At 44.1% G+C, this 13,397-nt stretch overlaps 1 protein-coding gene across 11 annotated transcripts in view; it reads right to left on the reverse strand.

Annotated features, from left to right (window-relative positions):
- KIAA1549 (KIAA1549 ortholog) overlaps positions 1-12,139 on the reverse strand; it is a 141,327-nt gene extending 129,188 nt beyond the window's left edge. For 8 of the 11 annotated variants that reach the window (XM_085569290.1, XM_085569286.1, XM_085569289.1 and 5 more), the window contains exon 1: positions 11,339-11,519. In XM_085569290.1, the coding sequence (XP_085425416.1) occupies positions 11,339-11,504 (166 nt within the window). In that variant the 5' untranslated portion in view covers positions 11,505-11,519. Of the gene's footprint in view, positions 1-11,338; positions 11,520-11,597 lie in introns of those variants that run through there. The other 3 variants (XM_021536598.3, XM_085569283.1, XM_085569282.1) reach the window with 2 other exon arrangements.
- Positions 12,140-13,397: the final 1,258 nt, after the last annotated feature.

A 13,397-nucleotide genomic window follows, 5' to 3' on the forward strand; every position in this document is an offset into this window, starting at 1 on the left:
AAAATACACTGAGCATGTCCTTTTCAACTGCTCAATATAAAAAATATTCTACACATTCAGGAAATGCCCCACCTGTTCCCCCATGAGACTATGAACAGGAGTTTGAGACATGCACAACATTTACTGTTAATAACATATTCCATTTGCTTTAATATTCTTTTATGAAAGCAAATCAGAAAAAATCCCAACTAAGTGTTCTTTAAAATATTTAGGTTTCAAACAAAATTCCTACTTCAATATTTTCCACCTAGCTTGAGATAACAGAGCTCCAGTTTAAAGGTTCTACATTCTTTAGACTGGAAGAGAAAAGAAATTCCTGCCTCAACAGTTTTGAAGCACTAAGGGATCCAATCCCAGAAGTTACAAAGGATACAAGAATGCCATTTCTCTTACACTGCAGAAACAAATCAGGAAGCATCAACAAGCTTATGACCTTACAAAGTTTCCAAGCAAGATGAACCATACTAAAGTTAGCACAATAAATAAATAAATGGTTTTAGAGACAGTCCAAATGGGAGCTTTAGCCACTGGGGTACCCCATCCCATGAACTCCACGTGTTTCCCTGTTTTTTCCTGCTGACAGACTGTGTTCATGCTCCTTCCCACTGCACTAAAAGAAACTTAAGGAAGGCACTGTAGAATTACCAGAGTAAACTGCTATCAGGTTACTACTGTCTGAGGCAGCTCCCAAGGTGAGCACAATAGAAACAGAATTTGAGACAGCACTTCCAATTAAACTTTGGGAGAGTTCATACAGCCAAACTAACACAGATAGGCTTCAACCTTTATGTACTGTTCAACCTTTATGTACTGTTCAGTCATGAATATTTTCCCTTATCTCCCAAGGGGGGGGGGGGGGGGCAAAAACAAACCAAAACACATGCATTAATGCATTATGAGCATAAGCCAGCACTACATGCCTCAGCCTAGATGAGTGTTTCACAAAAACCTGCTGGTTTGGGTGGTTGCTTTCCCTATCTATGACAAACTATAATTCGCATGTACCTGTGCTTTTCACCTATCCTCCTACAAATAATTCTGTCCACAAGAATTGATCTGAAACACTGTGAATAATCCAAATAGCTACTGTTTTTTTTAATTAATTACTTTCATCCTACTAGTAGTATTCTCAATTTTTCCAGCTCTCTCAGAACTAAAAATATCAATGAAATCTCAGAATACATTTTCATAAACCCCAAGTCCACTAATTCATTAGAAATGTAATTTCTGATTATGAGAAATGGAAGTAGGACCTGTAAGCATTTAATTAATTCAGCATACTTGGCTTCATAAAGCATATTGACTCTTGCACCTGCATTTGGAAGACGTGAAATACTTCTGCTTTTGAAAATACCTAGAAAGCTATTTAACATCATATTTACAGAGAACAAGTTTTAGGTGTGGCCTCCAAGGTTGATACTATTTAGGAATGAAGGAAAGTACTGGGGAATATTTCTGAAATATCTTACCTAAGTCACATAGATGTTTTTATTGAATATATGATCCAACATAAGGCTGCATTCTATTCTTCAGTGACTGAGTTTTATTTCTAAATATAAAAGAATACAACAATTCTAAATTGCTAGTGCAGTTTCACACATCAACACCATGTTTCAGTGATGGCTTTGGCTCATTAAAAAAATACATCAAAACTGTCATTTGAGTGTTATTTTAGAAAAAACCTGAATTAACCTCTTCAAAGTTTCTAGGCCTATCTTCACCTGATTTCTCTGCTTAAACTTTATACATGGTAAACAGCAGCAGTAAATACTAAAGAATTCCAAAATAGATCAGTATAGAAACTATATTCAGTTTTGTTTCTAAGTTTCTAATACTCCAAGGATATTAAGAAGATTATACCTTCAAGTGACACCATCTGCTTGGAATCCAGTCAATTCAAAAAGAAAGAAACTGGATTTACATTCATTTCACATTCCTCAGTTTTCCTAATCCTTCTGACAACTTTTACAGTTTTAAGAACATGGTTATGGTAGAGGCAGAAAAGTAACTATTCACAGAAGTAAACAAAGTAAACAGACTAATACAATTTCTTTTCTTGAAACTTCCTTGCTTTTATTAATATTGGATAAAATATTTCTTGAGTAAACTTTGATTACCACGTTGATAAGCATTTACATAATTTTTTTTTAACCATGTTACTATAAAAAACACATGCACTCTGGAAAGACAAAGGAAAATTATCTTTTTTTGTTCTTTCAGAATGGAACAAATTACATCTTCTAAAAATTGCATGTCAATGGCTGGAAGCCCAAATCTGTTTCATCCTTCACCACAAGCACAGGAAGTAAGGTCACTGACAGATTTTAATTAAAAACATCTTCAAACTAGACTTCTGCTATAGATCAGGATTTTGTTCTGTGACGTGCAATTTCTATCCTAATATATGATATAAGCCAGTCCCAATTCAGCAGCAGCTTCAGTTTTAAATACAGCCACCACTGGAGAAGTTACCCAACCAGAATCCAGTGTAGCTGACAAGCAATGTCTGCCTCCCATTCCAAAAGTAACCTTATACTATCCCAGAGGGTCTGCTACATAAATGCTTGGAGCTTTGTCTCCAAGTAATGCTCAGCTGTATCCTTGTGGCTTTGTGGTTGAGCAGTGCTCACTGCAATCTGCATACATGAGGAGGAATTTATTTACAGGAGAATTACCAGCAACAGGAAAAGGTGAGACAGGCTCAACATCTAATCAAGTTCACACCCAACTAGAAGAATAAATCCTCCCTCCACCACCCTGCAGCATCAAACAGCTGGCTTTAAATGAGGAAAGAATTTTACTTAGAGACTCTCCACAAACCAGCTCAGTACACTACTGGCTGGGGAGCAAAAAAGGGAGAGCCTTCTTTTCTTATAAGCATTCATAGCAGTTTAATTTTCTTATTCCATATCAAAGGATTCAGTAAGAAATTCAATCCAAGAGGGTGTGAATTAAGAAAAAAGAGGCTGAAAACAAATCTGTAAATTGTAACAATACTACTTAAGAAAAAAAATCTTTACCTGTACTATTTACCTGTACTATGTGACCATTTATTTTCAGGTGCACTTAGAGTTCTTGAATCTATCTTACCAGAGTTTTCTGTTAAAACTGGGGCCAGCTACCCATTTAGCTAATGCCCTTCTCCACAGCTCTAAGGCAAGCTCTACAGTGAGGATGCTCAAGTCAGATATTCAGGGCAGCCACAAAACCCCCTCCAAATCTGCAACATCAAGCAGCCATCTTCTTACCACAAGACATCCCAACTCAGCCTTCCATTATTGATACCCTAATCTATATTCCAAATTTCACCCACTCCTACCACAGCCCCAACCCAGTGTCATCTCTCCTGTTCCTTATTTCAGTATCCTCCTGACCAAAGTTCATATCCTCCCTTGCTCTCACCCTGCCACACCAACAGATTTCAGTCGGAGGGCACAAAGACAGCTCCACACTGCCTTAACTGTCCAGAAAAGCTTTGTCAGACCACAGGCATTGCAGAGCTGAGAACTGCACACACCTCAGCCAAGCCCAGCAAGCTCACAGCTCTGGACAGGACACCCCTGCTGCTATCCTAGCAGTTGTTGCCCAGTCAGGACACCAGGTGGAGACCCAATGTCCTCAGCTACTGAAGAACTAAAGATTTGTCTTCTTCTTTGACACAGACCCACAAATGGCAGCACACAGATGAGACAACTGAAAGATTTGGTGTCATTTATTTGCCCAGTCTCCCAACTGTTTTGCATCACTTAGGGCCTCTTGCTTGCACCATCATTCCCTTTGCTAAGGATAAGGGAAACCCTACATTCTGTGCCAAGATAAAGAAGTTCCCAGCTTGACCAACTACACATTTCATAGAAATAGCAATAATGTGTTTTGAGTTCAGTACTGCCTCTCTCTATCCCACCTCTGAGATATAAAAATGCTAGTAATAATTCACTTGATTAATAAAGACATGCAGACTCACATCCATACCACTTACTTGTAGCTGTTGTCTCCGTGATAATCTCTCAGTGATGCAGCATTCTAAAATGTTTCACAAACTGAACTTGATGGAGAGCAACTTAAAAAGTTAGTGTTCATCCTGCCTGTTAGTACCATGGATAAAAACACTGTAACAAGAATTACAAAATGTTCTCTGAAACCTTAAAAATGCTAATCCTAAAAATCAACCAGCATAAAAACCACAGATCATTTCTTCACTTGATCAGAACACCAAAGTTCTCAGTAATGAATAATATTAGTCCTAATGCTGCAGTCTGCACGTTAATAATATTATTTATTTGTTATTTATTATTTGTAGTATCTCACATAAACAGAGCTGCAAAATATTTCCTATCACTGTTGCAATCCTCTAGATCATGCTACAATCTCATCTGTCAACTCCAGTGACAATTACATTATTGCCCCAAACCATGCAATTCACCATTTCATTATCCCCACTGTTAGAAAGATCAGCAGTTAGAAAACATGTCTTGTTCACTTGAATACAAGTCTTCTTTTCTTCCTCAACATAAGCAACTATTTATTACATTTCCCTTTATGTTTAATATTTTATATGTTTGAATAAAGTCCTGTCCACCTGGCATTTTTTCTGGATTAGACATTCAGTCCCAATAGTTCTGTGAACTGAACTGGCTCTAGTAGCCTGTCTCTTCCTTGAAGGAGAAGACCCTTTACCAGACACAGCATTCCAGCTGGAGCTCTTCTGCTGCTGAAGAAAACAAATGAGTTATTACACAGGATATGCCCAGTTCAAAATCAACGTGTTCACAAGGCCCAGTACCACTGGGATCATGCTGAATCCCATTCTGTCCATGATCCCTGATAGACACCAGACCCCTCAATACAACACTACTACATTGTCTAGTCCCCATCCTAGAGCTATTCAGGTTTTCAAGTCCTCAAGTATGACACTATTATGAATGTTTCTTACTGAAAAGCATGGATTTCAGGCCCTTGATTCACTGCATTTCCACCATCCCTCCCTCCTCTTCCCCTTACTTGCAGGTGAAATTTAACCTCTTATCTATTTCAATCCACAAGACCTGACATGCTGTCTTGACCAGATGGCTGAAGCCAAATCAAAATTCTATATAGGATATTAATTCACAGAAGAGAAGCCATTCTAATTCAGAGGGGAGAATGGAAAAGGACTAAAAAAAATTGGAGAACAGTTTGCACATGAAGAGCAAACAGGTAGGGGATATAAGCTGAAACTGATAAAACTGAAAGTGAGCAAACATCAATAGCCATGATTTCTTTTAAAGAATATTTGATTTATAAAAAACCCCAACATCAAAATCCTACTGCATTAACTAGTTAACTCATAAAGAAAGTCTTAGTATGGTAAATACATAATGTTACACCACCACCTGTTACTTTCTATTTCTTACAACTAGTTTATTTCTTATACTTGTTTTCTGTAGAGTCAAGTTCTGCAGGCTGGTTTATCATCTACTGGATCTTTACTGTTCTCAAGACAAAATTCTGCCTTTCTGACCAACTTTTTTTTGCTCACTCTTATTGCATCTGGACATTACTTAGGATCTTGAAAATCAAATGAGGAACTGATTTCCTCATTTGAAAATGAGAAATCACGTTTTACAAATGGCAAAGCTAAGAAACAAGGTCAAATTCTGAGAGCCTAATTTGACACACTAATTAGTATTTAGCATTTCAGACACATCATCTATTTAAGAATAGCTTCCTCTGACTTCTTTGGCAGCTGGAAGCACTCAGCATTTCTGCAACACAGATCCCAGAGGTCTGACATCCAGTAAATGAGGAACACACACAGCTAGTGACCACCTGTGGGAAGCCTGGTTTAAGCAACTTGAGCATCACTGAAACTCTGCAACAGCAACACAACTCAACTGTCTAGGCCAGCATTTAATTACATTAACAGCAAAACCTTTATTCAAACTTCCCTGTCCCTCCCTTCACGTCACACCTCAAACATATGCTACAAAAGGAGCAAGAATCCTGCAGATAACTTCTTCATTTGCTGTCCAGTTCCCATTTTTCCCCAGAGCAGGATCAGTCACTGAGCACAATGATGGTCCTGTCTGCCTGTAGGCGTGTGCATGTGCAGGTGCCTCTATAGCTATAAATATTATCTATATAGATACACACTTTGTGACCATAGATGTACAACAGCTTTCAGGTACAGAGGTTTAAAACTGTATGGGTTAATAGGTTATTTTAATGTCAATATTTCCAACTTGCTGATTTTTGTCTCTGCAGTTTTAATATGCCGCTACAATTTTGTAGGAATTTTTCCAGTTCTTAAAACAAACTCAGAAAAACACTTCTGCCACAAGGCTGATTCATGCACATTCATGAAATGTTCCAAGGAGCAGCAGCAGATTATCATGCTTCTGGTTAAGAGGAGAAAAGGACCAACACTCTGAAGCCCTGAATTTTGTGTCAAATTCTTAAGAAGTGTCCCAGAGCAGCAGGCACACATTTTCCCATTCCTAAATTGCAAGCTTGATGCTTTTGGTCCTATCTCCTCCAGTCTTGTCCCAGTCCCTTGTCTTCCCCACTTCTGATTCATCCTTTCAACACTATTTTTTTAATGCTTATTTTCCTTTTATAAACTGAGTCCATCTGTGTTTCCCAGTGTGCTTATCCTCCTATCAAACTGCTTTTCTTGCTTCACCTAGGATTAATTGCTGCAATGCAGTTCCCCTCATCTACAGACCTATTTTACACTCCTGACCTATTGTCCTGCGTCCTACTCCTTTGAGCCCTGCCAATTCCAGTCTCCTTCATCTGACAAACCCTCTTGCAGTTTGTGTCTCTTCCCCTCCTACAACTTCCAGGTTTCTGGACAAATCTCATCAACAAGCTGAAGAGTGACTGGAAAGATCCTCAGACTCTTACTCCAAACTAAACCTAAGTCCCACATTGGCTCCTTCTAAAGTCTTCTTCCTGTTTGCCCTCTTGGGCCTGATGCAATCAAAGGCCACCACACAACAGTGCACCAGAAGGCAGATGCCAAAGACAGCCTAAAGAAAATAAAACATTACACAGCAGAGACATGGCTTTAAGCACAAGGCAGGCAGGTTCTCAGTCCTGAAGCTCAGTCCAGTCCCACTTCTGGAGCAGTTTAGATAGACTTTCACAGCAAAGTCCAATTTTCACCTAACATTTTGGACTATGGGAAGAGTACTGAGTACATTTGCCCAGGCAACACATATATTCCTGGTCAGTACCACAGGTAGGCGAGGTCCCACGAGAATAGTCCTTATTCAAGCTTCAGCTGACAAAAAAAAAAAGTCATCTTCTCTAATGTAGCCATGTCTACCTAAATTCAGTCATTACAAGCTTTCAAAAGAGAAAAATCACTTTTGAAGCAAGTGGAAAAAACATCCCCTCAGAGCAGACAATCCAGCAAAGTTTAACTGCATTGCTCCAAAGCATAAGGGTATTAAAATTGCTCAGAAAAGAAGCTTGCAGAATTCAAAGCAGAAGCCATTGTTTTCCTCTTGCCTCAACATCAGAAGTTGCTGAACTCTTTCAACTGATATTTTGCAAAGAAGAAAAAGCTTCAGCCCATAGCTAAATGCACACTTTACAAAATTTCAATTGAAATATTTAAGTTTTTTTCAACTCCACTGTAAAGCAGAAATATTTCTAAGCCACATCTTACAACATCTTACAGCTTAAGTAAGATCTAGCACAATCAGGTCCATTTTCCAATATTTATTTGAGCATTCTACATGCCATTAATTACACTGATGAATGAGTGATGTGAGTACTGATGGTCAGTTTTATCTTTTTTTCCCCTAATCTCATGTGTTACCAAAAAAAAAAAAGACACCATGAATGAATTGCTCTTACAGAAGGTTTCCCTTAGTCTTCCCAAACAGCTGTCTCCAGTAACATTAACAGCTGAAAACACAGTACATATAGGGAGTGTCAATCAGATTTGTTGAGCTCATGTGCGTTTGACAATCACTGTAGAAAAGCATAGTAATATATGACTTCTCAAGAGCTAGAAAGGCATCATATTATGTAACTCCAGAGTAAAAAACTGTCCATACTTACAAGGACTCCATGAGGATCAGATTCTTCTATATGAGCCAAAATATAAATTGTCTACATAATGAAGTTTATTTTATGCTACCGTTTTTACTAAACTATGGGATTTTAAGACAAAATTTAAAGGATAACCATTTCCTTACAGCTTTTTTTCCCTTATACCCAGCTTCCCAGGACACACTGTATTTAATAACTCTTATGCAATTAGCATTCATCATGCTGTATGCCACAACAGGCCAGGCTGGAGACACACTGGTACTTAAGGACATCATCCACAATAACTCTTACACAACCAGTGTTATTCATACTGTCTGCCACAATGGGCAGAGCTGCAGACTCTCTGGTAGTTTAGGATGTCAGCCACAAGCAGATTTACTTTCAAATGAAGGAAAGCCATGTCTCCCACAGCTGAAGTGAGACTGTATTATTAAGAAGTCTATTCTGCTTCACTTCTCTCCCAAGCAACTCCCACACATGCACACACATTCTGAATTGACAAGCAAGAACTAGGATGTCAGAACCTGTCATTTACCACAATCACCAGCTTCCCAAGACAAAGATTTGTGCTACAGCAAGTCACTGCTCTTTAATGTGCCCAGTTCCTGAGATCTATTCCCCAAGGTGGGTCAAAGCTATTAAAGCCTGCTTTGCTAAAGTCATGCTGTATTTCAAGTTCCAGTCCTGCCTGAGAAGTCTAAGACTTTGCTTCACAAAAAGCACTCACAAAACAGACATCACTGAACAAAAAGCTACACTGTCCACTAGCTTGTTTAGCATTTTTACTTCTTGAAAGAACATGCAAACAAAAAACACATTTCCTCTGGCAGGACTACAAGTGTAGCTTGTAGACACGAGGCTGACATAAATAAAGCTAGCACAGCATAGAAAGCAGTTACAAAGAGAATCCTCCAACCATATGGGTCTTCTGTGAAAATGAACTGGAAGCAAGCTTGACAAGCTCAACTGGCCACAAGAGATGTGATGCCAACTCAAGTGTTTGCAACAAGACTAATGCAATTAAGTTGAATAAACAATATCCTGCGACTCTCCCATAAGACAGCTACATCTGATTCCTTGCTTGACCTCCACAACTTGCCTTTGGTCCCCGAGTCTCTGAGGAGACTCACTGCAGTCTTTTCAGAGTCCACAACATAGAGTTCTCATCCCTTTCATGAAAACAGCACAGTGAGATAAGATAAATCCTCCTGATTGTCAGTGCAGGAGTTGTACAGATTGTGCAATGGAACAAAAGCAAAAACACAGCCTGTGCTGAGCAGCGAGACATTCAAATAGCCTGGCCAAGGCTCTGCTTCGTTGAGGTGCTCAAACACAAACCTACCTTCAGCACACTGGCATCCAACCACATGCTAATAGTTCAGCATCTGCTTAACTGGAGAAGCTGAAGCCCTGATTCAGCAACATGTGACTTAATGTGGGAGCTGGATCAAGCATTCCAAAACCCAAGTTGTTTAACTACTAAGTTTTCTTAAGTATTGTCCTTGCTATTTCAACTGCAGTAAGTGGCCATTCCACTCTTACTGCATGCTCCTCCTGTGTATCTCAGAGCTGTAGGAGTTTGCTCTTGCTGTCCCTAGACTGGTCAAGACTATATGGCACTGAAAGGCAAATGAACTCCACCCTAGAGAGATTTACAAGAGTTGTAGATCTGTTGATCAGTTAAGTGAATGCTGCTCAAACCTACAGCATTTGGCCAGTACACAGCTCTTCTGTTTCATCCATTACTCCATCAACACATTTCAAGACTCAAGACAAGATTTGGATAAAGACAGTGTTTTCTAAACCTTATGGGCCACAGAAGGAGAAATGAGGCCCCTGTCATGCTTTTAAATAAAGCATTTCACCTTAACAAAAAAAGGAAAATATCCTTGTTCTCTTCAACCTGTAGACTTTAAACCTCTGCAACCAATGGACCATTTCTGAGATGGCAATAAAAAAGCATCCTCTGAAGAGCAAGTTTGCTCTTAGTATCCTCAAGTTCAGTGTACATGATTCACATGCCCAATGGAAACTGAAAACATAGAGGACACTCAAACCAAAACAGCTTAAAGGCTCCTGCCCTAGACTAAGCAGGAAAGCATCGCTTTGGGCAAGATCTGCCGTCTCTAAGTGCTCTCTTCCAGCAGCTCAAACGCTGGCCGAGTTACATAATTTTTCTACTGCTGTTCTTAAGTTATACAAGAATGCACAAGAATCACACAAATGTTTACAGAAATTCACAGCCATGTTTAATTAAAAGCTACTATGTATCAGAGAAACAAACAAGAGCCTTCACTGATTTATTATGAAAATACTAAAGAAACCAAATCATTCTCAGAGACAAAAAAACCACAAGTAAATTTCCAACTTACAAAGCTAGTGCTTTGCCTTCTATTTGTATGCAAAGCCTGATCTATTTCAGAAAAATCACTGAAATTTACTATGAAATATCAATTTTCATGTAGCTTGGAATGGAACATCTCTGTAGGCTAGGACGGGAGCTGTAAGAGAGCATAACTTCCCTGAAAAGCTAACTAGTCACCTCCAAAACATGAACTACTTTCTGAAGTGGAATAAAGGATTATTATAAAGAGATAAGCATGTTTTATAACACCAAGGGTTCTTAAGCACCCAACAACAATCACCACAATTTCTGTGTTTAAACAAAAGAGTCAACACTAATTGGTCCACTTCATGAAACTGCAGCCTCTTATCACTTCTTGCCACTTATCGACAACTTTCTGATGCTGATTAAAATTTATAACTTTATACCTGTCTTCTACCAAAATGAAAACCTAATCACAGCAAAACTGTACCTTTCCATGAAATGATAATTATTACTATTTTTTTTAAGTACTAAAGATGAACCAAGAAGTGCTATGGGACTAGAACCAAATGAGACATCTTTGTGATTAAACTGTATCCTTAACTACAGACTAATTCTGATACTTAGAGCCACAAGAGAAAAGACAAGAGAAAAAAAAGGGGTCACTGATTCATGGTTTTTCCGAAACACCTACTGAATACACCACCCTCTGGAGCCCGAACCGTTCTCTCCACGCACAAGTCATGCCACGGCGGTGCTTGGGAAGTCGTATCGGGCTCCGAATGCCTCCTCACTCGAAAGGTGGTAGGAGAGCCAGGCTGCCCTGCGGGTACCCCGCAGGTGCCGCCGCAGCCCGACACGGGGCACCTCCAGACGCCCGGGGCGCCGAGGCCACACCGCGCGGTGACCCCTGCCTGGCACAGGACACCCGACAAGCTGGAAACGCCGGTGCCCCCTTTGTCCACGCACCGTGTCTCCCCTTCTCTCCCGCGGGTCGGCTCCCAGCCGCGCAGCCCGGGGGCTGCCGTGGCCCCGCACCGGAGCGGTCGCGGTCTGGCTGCGAACAATGCGCGCCTTTTCTGGCGGAGCTCCCCGGCCGCGCCGCGCCGGCCCCCGCCCGCCGGCACCGCCGCATTGTTACCGGTGCTGCCGCCCCCCGCACCGCCCCGCTGCCGGCACGGTCCCCGGGCCCCGCACACCTGCCCCCGGGCCCTCTTTGTTCCCTTACCTGCGGCGGGAGAGCCCCGCAGCGCCGGCACGGCGAGCAGCAGCGGCAGCAGGGCGGGCAGCGCCGGCCGCCACCGCGCCGCGGCCACCACGAAGCGTGTCATCCCCTCCATGGCACGGCACGGCCCGGCCCGGCGTCAAGTCATCGCGGCGGTCCCCGCGTCCCCCCCGCGGGGGGCTGGAAGGGCTGGGCGGGCTCGGCGGCTCCTCCCGGGCGCATCCACCGCCGGCGGAGCTGGGACGCCCGCGGACGGGAGGCCGCCGCAGCACCCACCCTTGCCCACGCCCACTCCGTGGGGAGCGCTCACGGGGGCAGCGCCGCGGCGCCTCCCAAGAGCTGCGGGGGGAGAGCGAGCGGTGCGGCTCGGCGTCCGGAGGGCAGCCCCCGCACTGCGGGGTAGCGGGACTCCTCGGCGGGACGGCTACGGCCCTTCACGTTTGAGGAGGCGGCGGCGGCGGCGGCGGCAGCCCGGACCCGACAACCGCTCGCTCCCCGCCCGCCGGCGACGCGCTGCCCCCGGCGGAACCCGGCGCGCGGCGGCGCGCACAGCCGGCCCGCCCGCCACCTGCGCGCTCCCGGCCGCGGCCGCGGCTGCGCGGGGGCGCGCCCGGCCCGCCCCCTCCGGCGGGGCGGTGGGAGCGGAGCGGGGGCGGGGCCGCGGGGCGGGGCGGCTGCGGCTCCGCCCGGCGCCTCCCGCCCGCCGCGCCCGGGAAGGCGCTGGAAGCGCCTTGGGACGGCCGGTGGCTGCCGGCGCTGGAAGCGCCCTGGGATGGCCGGTGGCTGCCGCCGCCGGCTCCGGGAGCGGGGCGCCCCTGCGCCCGCTGCTCCCAGACTGCGCTGTCCCCGCGGCGCAGCGAGGTTGGGAAGCCGCTAGTCCCGTCCATCAGCCCTCAGAGCAGGCTGAGTGGTGCCTGGGGTCTCCCCCCAGGCGGGGCGCGGAGTTTTGAGAGCTGGAACAGTTACAAACGTGCAGTGGGAAAAGGGAAGGGGCAGCAGTGAGGGTAGAGCTGTGTGGCAGGACATCCACGCAGCGTGAGAGTGGCTCCAGGAGGCTGCAGACATTAGGACAGGGGACCCTTTCACCGCAGGTTTTGTCCTGAGCCCTGCTCTCCTCAGGAGCAGGGGTGACTCCAGCGGTCAAAGAACCCCAGAATATACTGAGCTGGGAGGGGAGCCCTGCACAGAGCGGCCCGAAGAATCACACATACCATGTGCGTGGGAGCGTTGTCCTAACACTTCTTCAGCTCTGTCAGGCTTGGGGCTGTGACCGCTTCCCTGGGAAGCCATTCCACTGAATAACCACCTTCTGGGGGAAAAACGTTTTCCTAATATCCTGGCCAAATCTCTCCAACTCAGCTTCAGGCCATTCCCTCAGCTTCTGTCCCTGGTCACCAAAAAGAAATCAGTGCCTGCCACTCTGCTTCCACCCATGAGGCACGTATGGAGAGTGATGAGGACTCCTCTCAGTCTCCTCCAGGCTGAACTGACCAAGAAACCTCATCTGCTCCTTGTATGGCTTCCTCTAAGGCCCTTCACCATGTCCCTGGCCCTCCTTTGGATGATTTCTAATAGTTTTAGATTATCTTTTATATTGTGATGCCCAAAACTGCACACAGGACTCAAGGTGAGGTTGCAGCAGAGCAGAGCAATCATCTCCATTGACTGGCCAGAGGTGCTGTGTTAGATCCATCCCAGGACATGGATGGCCGTTTTGGCTGCCAGAGCACACAGGAGCACCAGCCAGGGACATCTGGGAAAAGATCCCACTGCAGATTAGAGCTGGGCTCATGTATTTTTCAG

Source organism: Lonchura striata, chromosome 1A, assembly GCF_050655825.1.
Source record: "Lonchura striata isolate lonStrDom1 chromosome 1A, ASM5065582v1, whole genome shotgun sequence".
Taxonomy (NCBI): Eukaryota; Metazoa; Chordata; class Aves; order Passeriformes; family Estrildidae; genus Lonchura; species Lonchura striata.